The 18720-nt window shown below is 35.9% G+C and overlaps 1 protein-coding gene and 1 long non-coding RNA gene across 5 annotated transcripts in view; one reads left to right on the plus strand and one right to left on the minus strand.

The window, feature by feature from the left end:
• MIB1 (MIB E3 ubiquitin protein ligase 1) overlaps window positions 1-18720 on the plus strand; it is a 76969-nt gene that overhangs the window by 26641 nt on the left and 31608 nt on the right. For all 3 annotated transcript variants that reach the window (XM_058818265.1, XM_058818273.1, XM_058818282.1), the window contains exons 10-12: window positions 31-138; window positions 3811-4008; window positions 6412-6563. In XM_058818265.1, the coding sequence (XP_058674248.1) occupies window positions 31-138; window positions 3811-4008; window positions 6412-6563 (458 nt within the window). The remainder of the gene's footprint in view (window positions 1-30; window positions 139-3810; window positions 4009-6411; window positions 6564-18720) is intronic.
• Window positions 10880-16775, minus strand: LOC131566855 (uncharacterized). 2 transcript variants are annotated; one of them, XR_009275600.1, is made up of 3 exons: window positions 16434-16775; window positions 16143-16334; window positions 10880-14755 (listed from the first exon to the last, which is right to left on the minus strand). It is a non-coding gene; the product is annotated as an uncharacterized LOC131566855 (long non-coding RNA). The 2 variants fall into 2 exon arrangements; XR_009275599.1 differs by having other exon boundaries at window positions 10880-16334.

Raw genomic sequence — 18720 nt, forward strand, 5'->3', positions numbered from 1 at the left:
GAAACTCACCTGCAAGTGTTGGCATTCCAGGTGAATGGGCAGTGTGCTGGACACACAGCTATGCAAGCTGCAAGCCAGAACGGCCATGTCGACATTTTGAAGTTGCTTCTGAAACAGAACGTGGATGTAGAAGCAGAGGTAACCTAAAAATTTCAAAATATGCTTTGTGTGTCCTTAAACTTTGTTACATGCATAACAATTGTACTCAACTCGCCTTCTTTTTAAATGCCAGAGTGAAAAACTGCTTTTATAACTGTGATTGTGACTCCTACTCCTACTAAATGAGACTCCTACTAACAGTATTATGAAGGGTCAATATCTAATTCCTTACCACTTCTTATTAAATGAAATACAACAACTAACATGATAGAGCTATGTAAGCCAACATACCCTTCTTTCTTTCCTTTGGTTTCATTTCAACAGTAGAATACAATGCCCCTGTGGCATTGAGGGGAAAAAGATGTTTATAGATGCTGCATCTCCAACTTCACATGCTTGCCATGCTTCTTATATATACAAAATTGAGTTAGGAGAAATCTTTCAATTCTTAACTAAAACAAGTTTAAGCAGAAGGTAATAGCAGTATCTTTGGGTATAAACTGCCATCTCTGTGACCAGTTTTTCAGTGCCTTTTTTTTAAACCTCTCTAAAAATGGAAGTTTAAGTTTAAACCTCTTGTTTAGGTTTTTTAGAATAATTGTTCATGAGAATTATCTATCAGCATACTCTGATATTTGCATTTTGAATTGATTTTTACTCAATTATTTGCACAGAATGCACTCTGATATTGCAGCCATTTCTTGTTTTGCACAAGGCAAGAAGCACAAGAAGGATCTGTCAAATTTGATTTATTAATAATAAAAACTGAAGACTAGTGGGATGCTGAGAAATTAATTGTGCACCCAGTTGTTGTTTGCATAACAGAAAAATAACTTCACATGCTTGAGCATCTAGCATTATATTGTGTTTGATATACAGAAGTTAAAGAATATTAAGACATTAATGAGACAATGTAATTCTTGGAATTAAAATTATTTTATTTTTACAGACACACCATTAATTTATAAAGCTTTCATTCTGGCTTAAATTGATGCAATACATACTTGCTGTGGTCTGATTTCTGTGAAATAACTTCATGATAGAAGTAGTGCTTTCACTGCAGTATAAAGCAAATACTGGTAAAATTAGGCTAAACTGCTTTTTGTCTGTACTCTGGTGTTCAGAGCTGCCATGTTAATCAAGTGGTGGACTGAAGGGACAGTTAGAAGCGTTAAAGAGATAGGTAGAAGCACTACTTAAACAGTTTGAAGACAATCCACCTGGTAATCTACTAGCACTAGAATTGTGAAGAGTTTCATGTTTGCTCAGGCTATAGAAGCACCATTACACTAGCATAAAAAAAATTGTCAGGGATTTTACTTGACTTTTAAATCCGTCTTCATATAACTGTGTTGCTGAAGTGAGGATGGTTTTCCCACTTGATTATATAATTGCCTTGGTTATTATAATAGTAATAATATTCATAATACTATTAGATTTGTAGTTACATCTTTCAAACTTTAAAAATGTAAGCTGTTTTATCAATATTTTAAACATATATATAATGTTTATAAACATAATTGTTTACGAAATGCAAAGGTCAGCAGAGCCGTCCCATTAAGCAGAGAGCAAAAATGTCGTCCATTTACTTCACTGTTGTGGTCTGAGGCATGGAAGCAATGGATAAAAATCCTTACTTTCCTTGCTTTATAGCTAAGTTGGATATTTTTACACTTAAAGTCATTACTTCAGAGTATATCCATTTATGATTACATTTTCTGGGAATATCCTCATTGTTTTCTCCTCTGTTTTTCTCTGATGTCTTAATGTAGACTACAAGTGGCCTCTGTTTAGTCAGAGAACAGTTGGTTATTGGCGTAGCTCAAAAACCCAATGTAGATATTGCATATTAAGAATATGTAACCTTCTAGGCTGAAGGCTAATGCTAATGGTTGTCAGTTATTATATGAAGAGTATTATATTATACTGTTGGCATGTATAGAAATGTAGTGCTTTTAGTATTTAGATATAAATTTAAATGTCAATGTAAGTCTTAAGGACAGATGGTTTACTAGCTGCTAGCTTTTTCTAGATGAATTATTGCTATTGGGTAGGATTTAGTTTCTGAGATTATTTGTTTTGATGCTGAGCTAAAGAAAAGCCTGCATGATAACTGGACCTCTGCTTATTAAAGTAGGAATTCTGTACATTAAGACTTAATAAAATCAGGCGGTTGTGTCTCAGAATTGAAATATGGTAAAACTAAAACAGTCAATAATTATACAGGGTTTCATCCATAAATATCTTGGTGTACTTTTCAGACTGCAAACATGAAAAGACAAATTACCATGCCTCTGTGAAACCAAGTGCTCTGTAAATACAAGTCTTGTAGCAGTTTAGGACTACTGTCACACTTTGATAAAGATTGCCTCATAATGATCCTTATAACCAGATGAAAAATATAGAGAAGGTCCCCTTTCTGATCCTTTTCCCTCCCAAATGGGCAAACTTTGGCTTTTTTTGACTGTTGGTTCTTGTTAGATGAGCCTGAGAAGGAATCCTGCAATCTGAGAAGGCAATTTGGTAGTGTGAGTTGACTTAGAGGGAAAAAAAGTATCTTTTCAAGAAGCTGTTTAAGCTGCTATGTAGTGCCCTGACTATCTTGAAAACCATATCCATGTTTTCAAAAAGATACATTTGATAATTAGGTGATAAGTCTTCTTCCACCATTGTAAATGCTGTAACTAGTCTCATTGTGCAAATAGAGTTTGTGCTAAGAGCTATTAATTTTGGCATAGGTTTAAAATGTTTTAGAAATGTGCAATATATAATAAAAAGTACTTGGAAAGATGTTGCTGAAAAAGCAAATTGATGAGAAACCGAAGCTCACTCAGGAGAGGCAGTGAACCCTTGATCAGTCATGATTTTATTTTACAATTTTCAGCGTTTCTCTGTTTTCAAGATTGAATCCTACAAATGCATGGTTACATTAAACTGTGCGGAAATACCTAGCTAGAAACTACCTTATGGAAGTTATTTAATCATGTAAACTTCCATTTTACTTCTATCTTTTCTATACTGTCATTAATGCTGAAATCGCTTGATTGATATTTTAAAATGTTTCATGTTGTACAGTCAACTTCTATGAATGTTAAAATTGCCCAAACTGACAAATTTGACTTTCACATTTTAATTCTCAATTTGTGTGAAACTGAAACAAACTGAATCAGAGTTTTAACACTGTGAATCATCAACACAGAATCAGAACTTCTAGTTAATGTCAGCATCAGTCACAAATTTCCTTTGGAAAAAGTTTTTTTTAAGTGAAAACCAAGACACATAATAAATCCTAATAAATACTAACCTAATTACATGAACAAGAAAATATTCATGTCTTGCCCTGTGGTTTGAGCCATAATACTTCCGAGATTACAGGAAGAACTACCCTGGGATATTAAATGTAATACTGTTTGGGCATTGGATTTAATCTGTGGGTTTTTTCGTTCTTTTCATTTGGATATTTTCTTGACAGTTGTTGTTTTATAGTAGGAACCCAAATGAAGCCATTTGAGTTTGATGAACAAACCACACAGATTCAGGGCAATAGTTATATATGCTGTAGAATGTCATATGTTTTAGAGCATGTGTGTTTCTATATGAAGTGATTCTTCATCCTTTATTGCTGCAGTTTGAGCAATTATTTAATTGGCTATTTTAATGGTGTCATGGAAGTCTCATTTTTCTTATTCCATCAAATTGTTTCCACTTTAGGACAAAGATGGAGACCGGGCTGTCCATCATGCAGCCTTTGGTGACGAGGGTGCTGTGATTGAGGTTTTGCACCGCGGCAGCGCAGATCTCAATGCTCGCAACAAGCGCAGGCAGACTCCGCTCCATATTGCTGTCAACAAAGGTCATCTGCAAGTTGTCAAGACTTTACTGGACTTTGGCTGCCACCCCAGTCTCCAGGTAAAGTAAATTTTAATGGAGAGTCACTTTTCAGCTACTGAATTGTGTGATTTGCTGCATGTAGGTGATAGAAAAATCATGGTAAATGGGATTGAAAGGAACAGAGATGGTAAAGTTCTCTGTCTCAACCTTTACCCCACCATGTGATCAACTGTAACAAAAATGCTGTTCAGTCTGTTTGTTTTCTTGACAGCTAGATTGACTCCTGCTTTATTCTATAGTTGATGCTAATTGCTATTTTCACAGTCTGTAGTTATTTCTAATTGTTAACTTTCCTTCCTGATTAATTACTCCTGTATCGAACCCACAACTCTGTGCTCCTTCTGCAAGCTACAGTTTAGCAGGCTGATAAGACTCTGGAAAGTTTTGTTAAAAGAAACCTTTAATTTTTTTTCCCCAAAACAGACTTATCATTGATAGAACTCTTTAATCCGATTCACTTTCGAATATTCAGCTTTTTATCGAGAAAGCACTCGTGTAGGATTTGAAGTACCATAATTTCATAGGGAATTTCATCTGTAATGAAGGTGATGGAAGCAGTAGCATAAGTGCAGTGTCCTGTTTAGCAGGTAGAATGGAAATGTGCTATCAGATAAGCAGGTATTCCACTGCTGAATGCAGCTGCATGAACTGCATTAGTAAAACAAATGAGAATGGGTAAGTTTGAAGAGATTGGCATCAGAAAAAGCTGTAGTGGCCTGGGCAAATCAAGATATGCAGTAACAAGATATTGCCTCCTTGCTTTGCCATGTCAACAATCAGATTTTTTGGGGGGCTGTATATCCACATAAAAGATGAGCAAAAACGTTTTTGAAATTAATGAGCATAGTGATTGTTTATTTATCTCCTTCTATGTGACTCTTGAGGTACTGTCTTGGTCTTGCTGAGATTGAGCTGTTCTATCCATCCAGATCCTGTTTAGTATTTGTTGAACAGAAGGTATAATAAGGAGTTTCATGTGCTGAGACCAGTGAAGGGTGATTGTAACTCACATAGGAACTATGGGTAGCCAAAGTGGATTTACCCTAGTCTAAATTACAGAAGTTTGTTTCAGTTGAAAAAGTCTGTGGAATGGTGCAAGGATGCTGCATCTGGAAAATATAATTGGCTATTGAAAAAAATTAACTTCCAGATTCAGCATGTGTGCTGAGGAACTGCGATGTGCAAATGTGAGTAGGTGATTGATTTTGTCAATGAAAACACAGGGGAGTGAGACTGAGGCGTGACTGGAATTTAACTGGCCAGCACTCTACTACTGTGGCCACTCACTCTGTAAACATATATTAATTAAATGCAAGCATTTAAACCAAATAAAAGCTACGTGATTTGGTTCTGGCAAATTGGTTCACACTGGTTCAAGTGCCATATTCTGGCACTTTTTGTTTGGCAGGTTTTGATTCTCACTGTAGAGATCTGTTTTTGTACTAGTGAATTGCTAAAATGTTCAGTTTCTGTGTTAGCTTGCAGTTGAGTCAGTGTTGGTGGCAGGAGACTTCCTGACTTACATGGTGCAACAATTTTACTGGAAGCATCAATCTGGAGATTTTGCCTATGTAGCTGGAAGTAAGCTTAAATGGATGTGTTTTCTCGCTGTTGGTCTAGGGCATTTCTCTTCAATCCAACCATTTGCGTCCTTGAATAAGTAATGTACAAAATGCTTCTAGGAGTAACAAGTATTTTTTCCTTATTTGGGATACTTGAAAAATAAAGCATTAAGCTACAAGTATAAATTCTTTGCTTGTTCATTTGTGCTGTCAAGTATTATCATGTGCCTTGTGTAATAAAATCTTGCCATAACAAGTTAAAAGCTTAATATTGCTTTATGGCATTGGCTTTTGCTTCATGGAAAGCTATATGCTTAGTTAAAACAACAGATATGCCTACTTTTAGTACCTGGACTGCATTTTATTTTGATTTGCCTATGCTTTAATTTCACACTATCATTTTGGTATTGTCTTCTACATGGTTAATAGCTGGTTAAACTTAGCATTTATTACTCAAAATTCCGTGCCTCCTTTCGCCTGTCTAGTTTTCCCTCTGTCACATTAGTTTTTGTTGCTGTCCTGTTATTTATAAATTGTAATTTGGGCATCCAACTCCATCTGGATGAGCAGCATAGAGAAGTCATTATCTACCCCAGTGTGTTCAGCACTATGGGGTACAAAGCATGGTTCTGGCAATAATGGGTCTGTACAATGGTGGAGCTCAGGGTGGGGCTTCCCACTGAAGCATTTGCAAAACTGGAGCAAGATGAGAGGCAGCTTGCTCTGAACTGTGCAATATAGCAGCACTCAGGTCTAGAAGAGCTGTTTTGTGTTTATGCAGTCAGTTTTCCTAGTGCTATTTTAGCATCTTTTTAATGTGGATGCATGCAAAATTGACATAAACTGTTTCTGGTTTTAGGATTCTGAGGGAGACACTCCACTTCATGATGCAATAAGTAAAAAGCGTGATGATATCCTTGCTGTACTCTTAGAAGCTGGAGCAGATGTTACTATCACCAACAACAATGGGTTTAATGCTCTTCATCATGCTGCACTAAGAGGAAATCCTAGGTACAGATTTCTTTTTAATTATTTTTTATTGTATGTAAAAGGAAAACAAGTACAGGTGAGGGTAGAACTATGGTATTCTTTCAGAAGGTCCTTATATCTGCATGTAGATGTATTTCTTAAATGTTGATGTTGCTTAGCTATCTTTCTAATGTTTGGAAGCCCTTACTAGAATGAAGCTAGGAGTCTGCTCAGTTTAATGCCTGTGTCCAGATAACTCCAAATTTCTTAGAAATCTCCTGTCATGGCTATAAAATTTTGCCAATAAAAGTTTTGATAAATACGTTGTAAGATCTTGAAGATGAAATCGTGATGTAGGATAAAAACAGTAAATACTGCTGTTTCCCTTCTTTAGTATTGGAATTGATAAAGGAATTTGAGGTTTTTAGAAATACTTAGTTGTGGATAATTATTAAGTCAACCATACACTTCTAAAGCACTCAGGATTATTGCATTAGATTATATTTGTCAGTATTTGAAACAGTTAATTATATTTTCATAGAAGTGTATCTAGAAGGAATTTTGTGTTTCAGCTTTTATATAGCAGCTCAACTGAAAAATTCATTTTAAATCACAGTTTATTTTATGCTTACTGTATTCTATATGTCTATATTCAATTTTCAGTTAAGGTAGCTCTTGAAAAATCCTTCATAGATAGAACTTTAAAGAAAAGTTGTGTTGCTGGTTCCTTATTACACTGTGGATAAATAGTATTTTTCAAAGCTGTCATGCCAACAAGACTTCAATAATACTTTATCCTCGGGTGGAGTATTTAGTATAGTTTACACAAAAGAAGAAATGTGCATGTTTCCTTACAAAATTTGGCTTTTCAGTTGAGAGGAGTTGGAGAAATAATGCTGTAAATTTGTATAAATTCCACCCATTATTAATATATGGGATTAAAATCTAGGTTAGTCTCTTAAAACACAGCTATCAAGATTGATGGTTAAAAAGTAAACATAATTAATTATCTATGTTTGTAGAAAGGAATCATTTCATGAGGTAAAAGTAGTGGCTGGAAGTGTTGATAGAACGAATAAATGTTTACCATTTTCTACAGTACTCATAAAAGGTCTTTATGAGAACATGTCAAGGACCAAGTGAAGGGAGCTTATTTTTGGCATTCAGAAGACAATTCTTCCAAGTCTCATTTGGTAATTTGGTAACTTCTTCCTCTAAAGTGAATTCTTCCTACTTATATAACAGCATTAGCCTGGAGCACTGTTTCCTGTCTCAGTTACCCTGGTGGGGTATATTTATTTTTTTTCCTGCAATGCTTTTCCTCACCTCTTGTGGTAGTTGGTTTGTGTGACCATAATCTCAAGATGAGATGTAGGGAAAGTGTATGGGGAAAAAATGTTTTTCATAGGCATGTGCTGGAGATTTTTCTGTGGGTGAATATTTTAAAAGTGACAGACCATTCATTTAATGGAGGGATCCAAGTTGTAGTTCAGACTGGATCTGTTTGATGGTTGGTAGAATGTGAAGTATAGTGCAATTTTAACCAGAATCCTTCCTCCTTTACAAAAGTTTTCATTGGAAGTATTGGAAAATGTTTCCAATATTAGTGATTTGAATGCTGTGTGGGTTCCCTCCATACAAGAGGTTTCACTAGTATCTAAAACAGATATTTAATATTCTTTCTTGGTTGCAGTTCCATCTGAGCACTGCTCAAGCATGCGGAAAAAGAATTTTGTCTCCCATCAAGGAAGGAGTAGTTTAATCTAAAATATCTAATGCTCACAGTATTAGATATTTTACCCATCAGCCTGAGAAGAAATAATTGAAAATGAAACCAAAATAAATCTATTTTGATTTCTCCCCCTGGCCAAAAGTTGTCATAATATTTTCATTCATCTAGGAGTTGAGTTTTATATTACTCAAGACTTCAGTGATGCTCCTTTGTTTCATTGCTGATTTTGTAGTTCTGCCACTTGCCCGTTTCTTAATGAAACCAAAGTTTTTGTTTTTACCACTTTGTTTTTCTAATCTGATATAGAGCAACAGCTATTACTGATCTGTTAAATGCAGTAAGCACAAGCTATTTAAAACACTGTTAAAAATAACCCCCTCATCTTTAGTTTGTTACTACTGTGGGTCACAGACAGTATGTAATAGGTTCTGCTTGAAACCTTACTTTAAGACCTATCTTTCCTCATCTAAGCTTCCCTGCTCCACCTAACTGAAGGTTTTGTTGCTTCAGGATGTGGTACCTTATATTAATAGAATGCATTAAATTCTCCTTATATTCAAATATATAGATATATTATGTAATTTCTGTATTATTTTATAAAAGTCAAACATGTATTCAAATATATATATAAATGTGTAGGCATTTGTGTGCATAGCTATAATTCTAAAAATTAAAAATGTGCTGTGTATGCAAGAATTAGTGAAGTTCACATGCACCGTCCTTGTTGAGGATAATAAAAGAAATGCATGTGTTAAGTGCATGAGTATCACAATAAATGGAGGTGGATTTCTGTAGTATTTTTTCTGGTTGATGTCAAATAGGTATTTGGAACCAATTTCATTTTCAGAGCAAAATTTCTTGTTTCTTGAGTTCTGACCTTTATAAATAATAGGGAGATAAATGTCCCAAGACAAAACCTACAAATTATGCTGAGAAGAACATGCCAAAGTTTTTAATTTTTCATATGAAAACAAATACATTCTATTTTAAATGTTTGAGTATTGGATAAATAATATAAGAAAGATAGCGATTTATGTCAAATATTGCTGAGATTTTCTCAGCACTTTATCTTCCATGGCAGTTTGGCTGTGTTTTCCACAAGTCAAGGTACAGTGTGTTTCAGAGAGCTTCCTATTCTTAGAAGAATATTTCTCCTTTTCATGTTTTGCTTCTCTTTGTACCTTGTGAATTGGTACAGAAGGAACTTTCAGTTTTTCTGCTGATGTATAATATTGAAATGTAGAATGAATGTTAGTTAATGCTGTAGGTAGCTTTAGACCTGTGCATGGGAGATAGAACTAAAAAGAAATTTTAAATTAAGTATGGGAAAGTTAAACTTTTATTTAATACATGGTTTCTTGTTCGTGATTTTTAACTGAGTCAGTCATATTAAAAGTGCATTTATTTTGGACTTTTTTCAAAGTACTGTGAGCCTCAAAGCTTGGCAGACTTTGCCTCTTCAGTGTTAATGAGATTTTTTTCAGACAGAAAAAAGGAGAGTAAAATTTGAAAATACTGTCCAGATTGGTTATTTTTGCCATGTTATCATCTCTTGCTTATGTTTGATCTATTCGCATACCTGTGACTTCAGATTTTGAGCTGAAGACATGACTGTGAAGTGTAGGCGTATTTTATATCCGTTGCCCCAGTTAGTTTTAGATTTGCATTGTATCTTGTGAAGAGAGCTTTATTCACTCTGCAGCTAGCATCTTAAATAGAGGCTGCTCTTGGAGCTGACCTGACTTCACACACGTGCATGATTAGTTCTTCAGGGCAATAAATTCTGCTGGACTTTAAATCAAAAAACTTAAGTCCTGGAGTAAGATACAGATCTTAGGTATTGCTCTCCAATAGCAGGAAGTATGTCATCTTTATGTTCCTAAACTGGCAAGCAGGAGATTGTGGTTTAAAATAGAATTGTAACTTTTCCCCATGGTTTTCTTATTATTTAGGAGATCTCAATTTTTTTTTTTAGATTTGCAGATGGTTTGAACGGGTTGGCAGTGAGATTTCTAACTGTAGCAATTTAATTGAGAGGTGGGGTTTCTCACTTCTACGTAGTGTTAATGAGTGTCTTCAGGAAGTGTCTGCAGGACTCACGGGCCATGTTGTCATGGAGGTCTCAGAGAGACAAGTTCTGAGGAAATGAGAGTGGTACAAACCTGTCAAAGTGGTTTTTTGCTTTTGTATTTGCAGTTCCTGACAGTAAATGTAGGTTAAGCTCTAAGTGCAAAGAGAGTCTGTTTTTAAAACCTCTTATTAACGTATTATGTTAGAAAATGCTTTGGAAGAATACTTTTGTTCAAGTTGGTTTGGAGGAAGAGTATAATCTTCATGAGCAGACCTGTTATTAGGTGGCAGATTAGCCTGTAGTTGTTGAGGTCAGTAACAAATTTATTATCTTTAAGTAGTAAATAATGTGCCCAGCAGATACAAAATGGCAAATACAGTTCCTGCCCTGGGGAGTTTCCTTCCTTGTACAACATAAAAATGGGGAGAGGAATGTCCAGAAAGTAAACCTGCCCTGCCAATACTGTTCATGATTGTTTCTTTTGGGGTTTTGGGCTTTTTTGGTAAGTTCTGCTAGAAAGGGCACCAGACATGAGGAAGAATACAAGAGACAATAAATCATTAGGAAGTGTTTATTTCACTGCTTACCTATCTTCTTTGTAAATATTGTAAGAGATGGTTTTTACTGCATGTGGACAAAATGTTAAACACCAGTTGCTATTTATTTACAAATACAAACTTGAGATTTTGGAATACAGAATTTGCTACACTCCTGGTTACCTTCCATCTTCAGGCTGCCTAGAAGTTCAGCTGGACTGAAGAGAAGACTACATAATTGCTCTGAGCAGGTTTCATGTCCAGTTTTAACAACATCAGAAATCTTGTAGTGATCAATGCATAGCTACAGCTGGTTGAAGGGGACCAAATCCATTGAAGAGGTGATTTGGTTCCATTTTACCAGCTTTAGCAAAGCATTGGAGTGCAGGGAGCTTATAATTCACTAACACATTTTAAAGCACATGAGCAGTGCACAAAGAACACGCGGCTTTCTTCTGTGTTACACAATTTGTCTCTTGTCAATGCAAATTTTTAACTCTTTCCTAATTTGGAGATGGTATAATTAAAAGCTGTACACCCGAAAGGCCTGTACAGATTTGTTCTGTCCTTGTGTATTTCCTTGAGGATATTTGGATGAGTCTTAAATCAAATCATAGTTACAATTTAAACTTTGTCCTGTCTAGTGTAGTCAGATTTTAGAATAGGTTAGAAACTGTAGTCCTAAAGTTGCTATCAGAAATAGATAGAGCTCCCTTACTTCTTTATGTTAAATTTTACTGGGGAAGAACGTTTCAGTTTCCTTGTCACCCTCCTCCCCCCCTTCTCCTCATTCATTTTCTGGCAGGTTCCCTTTTGCAGCTGCTTTTATGCTGTAGTTGGTTAGCACAAATATAAATGCCAAGTGCTTTCAATTCCATTGCTATATCTCTGGTTAGTATTAACTTTTTAGGAATGATTATATAATATAGCAGGATAAATTTAATTTTTTTACCTTGATAACATATGTAAAAATGTTTAATGCCAGAAAAAGACAGCTTTAAAAGATTTATTTGGGGTTGCATTTCTTCTCAACTAAGGTCCTTAATACAAAATTGTGTGAGCTCACATAGCTTTTTTTTTGTATCATACTGAATTCTTTCTGAGCTTTGTCTGCAGTGGAAATTAGGGACAACCTTAGTTTAAACCATTCTCTAGTAATGAGTATGTCAAGGATAGTCGATGTGTGTTTGTTGCATAGTCTGATGATGGTGAGAAGATCTATGTTAATATATTCCCCAACACTATGTATCCTAATAGAAATGTAGCAGGTGTGTCACTTGCACTTAAGCATCAAGATGGCTATAAAATGAGTTTCTATTTTTACCAGTTATAGAGGAACTGTTTTACAGATACAGCTGCTCAAGTGCGCTTTTGGATGGCAATACAGTTTCATGTACTGGCCATATCGGGACAAAAAACGGCTGTGGAAAAAAAGCCGTGTAGCATTTGATAATGTCAGCATCTGTTATCCCTGTCAGTCACACAGTTGAAATGTTTGAGTTACAACTGTGTCAGCAGATGCCCAAAGTTCAACGTGTGCTCGGTTAAAATTGAACAGCTGATCTAAGTGATGGATGTGACATTTTAGAGTGACTGGGTATGTATTCTTAGAGATATGCTAACGTGAACTAGCAGGAAGCAATGTCAACATATAATTTTAACTTTTGTATCACTCTGAACTGTCATTTTGTGTCAGAATAACATTGCAATGTTATACAAGGGAGAACACAGTATAATAAATTGTTACCAAAAACCTCTTGGATAAATTAAAGCTGTTAAAAAAATCTGTCCCATTTTATAGAAGAAGTTAAATCAATTGGTGCTGAGTGCAGGAACTCATCAGGAAAAGAGGAAAATGCTTAGCAATTAACCCCTCAGTGAAACTGCTAGTTATACCAAACTGCTTCTGTGAGCATGACTGAGTTTAGTGGCCTTGTTTTATTCAGAAAAGCTAGTGCAATTTGATTTGTTTCCCACTATAAACCAGGTTTTAATTTAGATGTTAAGATACTGTAGCCTTCGTGTCAAAATATCTGCTCATAAGAGAAAGAGGTTTAAAAAAAGTATTGAAACTTTGCTTTCTTAAGCAGGTAAGGTAATATTTCTGCTTGCATATATATATATTAATATGTAGTCTCAGGTGTTAAAAATATCAGGCTCGGATATTGTTAGCTGTTTGAGAATTATGTATTTAAAAATTAGTTCTCCATCTAAAAATTGTGTGTTGCCTTTGTTTATTTTTCTTGTTTGTTTTGGTTGGAGTTTTTTTCCTCACAGAAATTTTAGTAAGCAAAGGGCTACAGTTAGAATCTTTAATCTGGGCCAAATGTGCGTATTTATCATGGACATATTTAATAACTGCTTTTAGAAGGCTGCTGTCATGAATAGAAATGGCTGAATTGATGAGTGGGAAGTTCTTTCCTCGCATTTTCCCCTTGTTCCTGGATTTGATGTTGAGTATCTTTACCTAGGGATGGTATGCATCAGTGTATTTTAATTAATATCACTTTTAGAACTTGAAAGTATTGTGGAACTATTTCTCATGTAGTTCTTAAAATTTTTTTTATGGCAAATTTTCTTAAATTTGGATTTAAAATAAATTCAGCTAATTTGAAAAGAGTATTTAAGATACCTTACCTTTTAGGCTGTAGTTGTCATTTGTGTTTTCATTTAGGAATCTGTCAATAGCTTTAATCCGCTGACTAGCAACTCTGGCCTAGAAATCTCTGTATTGTCACTTTCTGTGCATAAACCTGACACTGCACTTTGTATCGAAGAGCTCAGTGAGCATAATACGTGCTGATTTGGAGAAAATGTTAACTTAAGTCTTATTAAATTGCGGAAGTTATACTCAATTATTTTGGCTGTCATTTTTTGTAGATTACACTGTAATTTCTTAGCTGTTAATACTTGTCTCAGTTGCAACCTGTGGATTTATGTTCTATGGTAGATGTAAATTTAAATACTACCATCTGAAGTACACAGAACAGGCTGTGATTGCTGTAACAGTGGCTTGTTTTTATGAGATGCATTTTGATAACTAGGCTTTTAAGTTTAGTTTAAGATCTATGAAGTGAGGAGTACTGGTAATGATGAATTTTGCAGCTATGCTGCAGTCTTAATTGGTGCATTTCAAGGTTTCATTTCCAGCCCTGCTTTGAATTCTGTTTGCAACTAATATTCTGTTTATCAGCTGTTAACAATTCTTCCTACCCACTTTTATAGTCACTTAATTTAATGTTTTGTGATTTGTTACTAACAAGTATGAGTTATTTTGGCAATACCAGCTGACCCTTAGCAAGCCAATTTGTCACATGAATGTCATTCAAACGAGAGTTTGAACCTGTTTCTTCCAGCAGCTGTTTAGTTTCCTCTTACTGGTCGTTCCTTGCCTGCCAAAAATACATACTTCTTTACATTCCATAGCATTGTATGTTCATATGGGTACATAAAGAAGTATGTGCTCTGAGCAGGTACACACAGAGTTGCTTGACTGCCTGTCAGATGAACCTAAAAAGTATTTTGCTGCATTTTCTTGCTGTCATTAGGTAAAACTGGCTAACAGTTCTTTGGAAGGACAACAGTTCTGATAAACTGATGGTAGAAAATAAACTTACTATGCTAACTGAACTTTGCAATGCAATTTACCTGCACAGTGTCTTAAAGCTGGGCATAGTTCATTATTTTGGGATGGCACTGATGTTAGAAGTGCTTTTCCATATTTTTGCAGCCTCTTCTCTTCTAAGTGACCGTGTTTAAGTAGAGAGTTGAATCGCTGATAGGTTTGCAATGTCTTTTCTTAGAATTCGTAGTTGTAGTCCACTGTAAAAACTTCAGCTTCCTCCCAGGTCTTTTAGCAAATTTTCATGCTGGGGTACAGTTTGCATCTGGTGTCCTGAAGGGAAGCATAGGCTGATATAAAATAGCAGTTATAAACTTATTTTCTTACCCCAAATCCCACTTCTATGCTTTTTGTATCCCATCCATTATTCTGCAAACTCTTTGCAGCTTTATCCTTATTTACACTGTATTTCAGAGTGATTTAAAAAACAAAAAATAAAGCAAAACAAACAAAAAAACCCCACAAAAAGCCAACCCAAACACAAAAGCACATGTCACCAGTGATCCTGCTTATCCTAAAGATGATGACATTGAATTAAGAAAACAGCCTCTAACTGCTGTGACAGGATTTGGATTGTTAGGCCGAAGGTCACATGTGAAAGCTAATACCTATTCAACACTTCTGCAAGCAGCTTTTCTCGTTTTTTAAAACTGGCACTCACCTGCTTCAGTCAAAGTCTTGTCCACCCTTGAAATATTTATGACAGCTAAAATAATTAACTAAAAAATTAATCCAAACCAAACAAAAAAGCCTCATAGAAACAAAGCCCAAGTTTAACCCTGTTTTGTAAGATTTTCTGCAACTTGGTTTGGAGCAGTGGTTAAATATTTGATGTGCAGTACAGCTTTGACTTCTAAAGGACTGTCAGATATAGCTTATGGTTGCTTAATCTGTATTTCAGGAGTTGGTTTGGGTTACAGTAATGAGTAAGCTTTGTCTGTATAGCATTATAAGGTGAATTCAAAATAAGCTGAACAATTAGTAACTGTAATAGTTGTAAGGAAATCTGAGGGCAGAGGAAGTAAGAATTTCTGCAGCTCATGACAAAAACCTAGTGCAGCTGATAGAGAGCAAATCAGAGTGTAGCAGTAGCTAGCACAGTAGTACAAGGAGAATCAGCAATGCAGCATTAGAATCACAGCAGTCACATCCTAGTTTTTAAGTAGGCTGTTTTCATGTACGTCTGATAAAAAGCACCTTGAAAATTTTGCCGAGACCTATTTGAGAACTCAGCATTGCACTACCACACTGTTTATTAGGTTGTCTTTTTCAAGTTTGTACATTTTTAGTTGTGCATAGGAAGATAAGAATACATCTCACTGAAATGAACAACCAGTTAATGGCATTGCAATTTACTAGTTTATCTTCTTTAAAAAGAATTCTACCTACTAAGCAAGTTGGGATTTGGTTTTTTTGGTTTCTTCCTTTTTTTTTTTTTTTTTTTGGCTATGAAATTTGGACTAGCAGTTGTTTTCTTTCAACCTGCTCTTTACACTACAAATGCTTGGTACTTTAGCACACTCAAAATTAAGCTGTTCCCAGAGTAGAGGGATTAATACAACAATTTAAAAAACAGTCTAGTAAATAAGATATACATGCAGAAAGTCATAGGCATCCTTTAAACGTGCAGAATAATGCAGGTCTCCTGATGTTCTGTTACCTGTAAGCTTAGTATCATGCAGCATTTGCAGTTGGAAGAGAGGTAATGACCTAGAGACACATCAGCAGCAGCCATCTCATCCTGAGTGCTCTCACTCTATTCGCTGAATCAGCTCTTCGTTACATGGGAGGGGGAGGCAAGGGGGGGCGAATGTCGGTGCATACAGTACCTCACCACCTTAAATAGATAAAACTTAAAAGAAAAAAAAGGCATGAATATGAGTGCCTAATTGGCACCTTCTTCCTTTCTTTTGAATGCTAAAATATGGATGATGTTGTATAGAAATTATACCTTATGTCTGCTGGACTGAGAGTTAAGACTCCAAGGATAGATGCTAGGAAGCCAAGGGAAGGTGAACTTAGCCCACTGTCAGATGAAGATAATCACAGGCAAAAAGAAAAATAAAAACCCAACAAAAGACCAAAACCAAGCCCCCAAAAGTTGGAGTTGCTTCCAAAAAAAAAAAAATTAGAAAAAGGCACCAAAAAAATAGCGATCGTCTCCCCCCTCCCCCGGCAAATATTGGTTTCTTCTAGTTCCTTAGATATTGCACTGCATCTTTTCTTGCTTGAGGTTATGTTTCCAGGCTTAACTGTAGGCAGGTCTGTGTTGAAGCTACTTTCCATCTTCAGAGGTCAAGTCTGCTCGCGAGGTCAGGGCTCCCGCACACACACTACAGAAGTCACCAACCGTATTTCCCACTTAGAGGGCACGAGCAAAACTGTTACGGCTTTATAGGCAGCTAAGCATTTGAAACATGCACTCCCAGGCAAACAGGCTCTCTTGTGCCTCTCTCTTCCCTGACCATATTTAGTCAACCATTGCAAAAAATAGTCTCTCAGCTGTCGATTGTCGATCCGGCAGCGAAGGGAGCCTCTATCCGGCTCTCTGCCTATTGATTGTGCAGCCTGCACTTCCACCGCCGCTTAGCCATTTGTCCCCAGGTTTTTTTAGCACTGCCAAATAAAGCTCTCTCTCATGTTTCCAGTTAGATTTCCCAGGTTTTCACTGAGCTTGCGCTGCTACTAGTAAACCCTGATGAGGTTGTCACTATACTTAGAAACATTTGGGGCGGGAGGGGGGGGGAGGAGTGGGAGAGGGAAAAAAAAAGGCAGCCCTGCTAGTAACAAGGCAGGGACTTCACGCAGATATAGAACAATAAATATCCTGCGCTGCCATGGCAGGTTGTGTAACCTGGTTTCTTGATCACTGAAAAATGCTGTGACTAACGCGTTGATTAACCCAAGGTCTGAGCAGCCTCAGTCCAAGTTTTCAATTGCAAATCATACAGTTATTTTATAATTAAGAAGTCAGTGCCCATTTGTAGCCCTGCATTTCCATATTCAAATCAAGTTAGAAATTATTTTTAAAAAGTTTAATTAGTAAATTCATATCATTCCATACCATTACGTTTAATAATGCCATAGTATTTTGTTCCTAATGCTTATCCATAGAATTGCATCTAAAGAAAATAAATGCATGTATAAATTAGGTGCTACTGTTCTTTAAAAAAACTGAATCATTTTAGAAGAAAAGAAAAAAAGAAGAAATCAAGGGAACAGCTCATTGCATTAATCTTTCATGTTTACAAAATTGGCTCATGGCAAGACTAATAACTGCACATTCAAAATATGAAGAGAGATTTTCATATTCATGGGGAGTATATGCAATGTTTTTTTAAAATGAATAACTGAAATTTAGCATTTAAATACAACAGTTGGGAACCCAAATACATCAAGACTTTGTATTTTGCAGACAAAATCTTTGCTTGGGAGCAAGAAGGATGAAAAAGGTGAAAATATGTCAATCTAAAATGAAACAAACTTATTAAATCAAGATACCATTCAATTAATATTGATGTAATTAGCAGTTACAAAGTTCAGTATGGTAGGGTACAGAGTGAATTGCGAAGTCCTGAGCAGGCCAGTATATTGGATTTATACTTCCCTTGGTGCTTCTTTTTGTGTTGATTTTATCCTGTGCTTGGTTACTGCTTACCCTGTAACTTCTGTTGCTTTCTGGTTGAAGTCACATTTTTGCTTTTCTCTTTGTTTTCATAATTATACACTGAAGACAAAGTGTTGTGCAATACATGCTTGTGAATTCCATGTAAATGTATATACCTCATTGTTTCTTTGTTTACATGTATATTGAAACTGATTTTTCAAAAGCAAGAGATGCTTGAAAATCTGAGAAGCAGAAAGAAGGAACCAGCCTGCCTTCTTAAACTTTTACTAACTAGACCATTGGTCAGATAGGAATTCTATCTGCAACTCTCAATTCAAGGTACAGTGTGCTCAGTAGTACCAGTCTAAGGTAATAATCTCTTCCTGTTGCTTGTTCCTGAGAGATAGAAACTTCCTTCTTCATTCTTCCAGTGGTTCTCTGTACTGCACAGTGAGTATCCTGTGAATCAGATCAGGGAGCTGATTTGGCTTGGAGTTGTGTGCTGACGTGCACTTACGATCTTATGGTTGCCAAAAATAGTGCTGTCCTGCTCCTGTGTTACTTCTTGCACTATGTTGGTACAAATGTTTCTTTGGCTTCACAGTGAGCAGGCTTGGAGTACTATTCCAGA

Source organism: Ammospiza caudacuta, chromosome 1, assembly GCF_027887145.1.
Source record: "Ammospiza caudacuta isolate bAmmCau1 chromosome 1, bAmmCau1.pri, whole genome shotgun sequence".
Lineage (NCBI taxonomy): Eukaryota > Metazoa > Chordata > Aves > Passeriformes > Passerellidae > Ammospiza > Ammospiza caudacuta.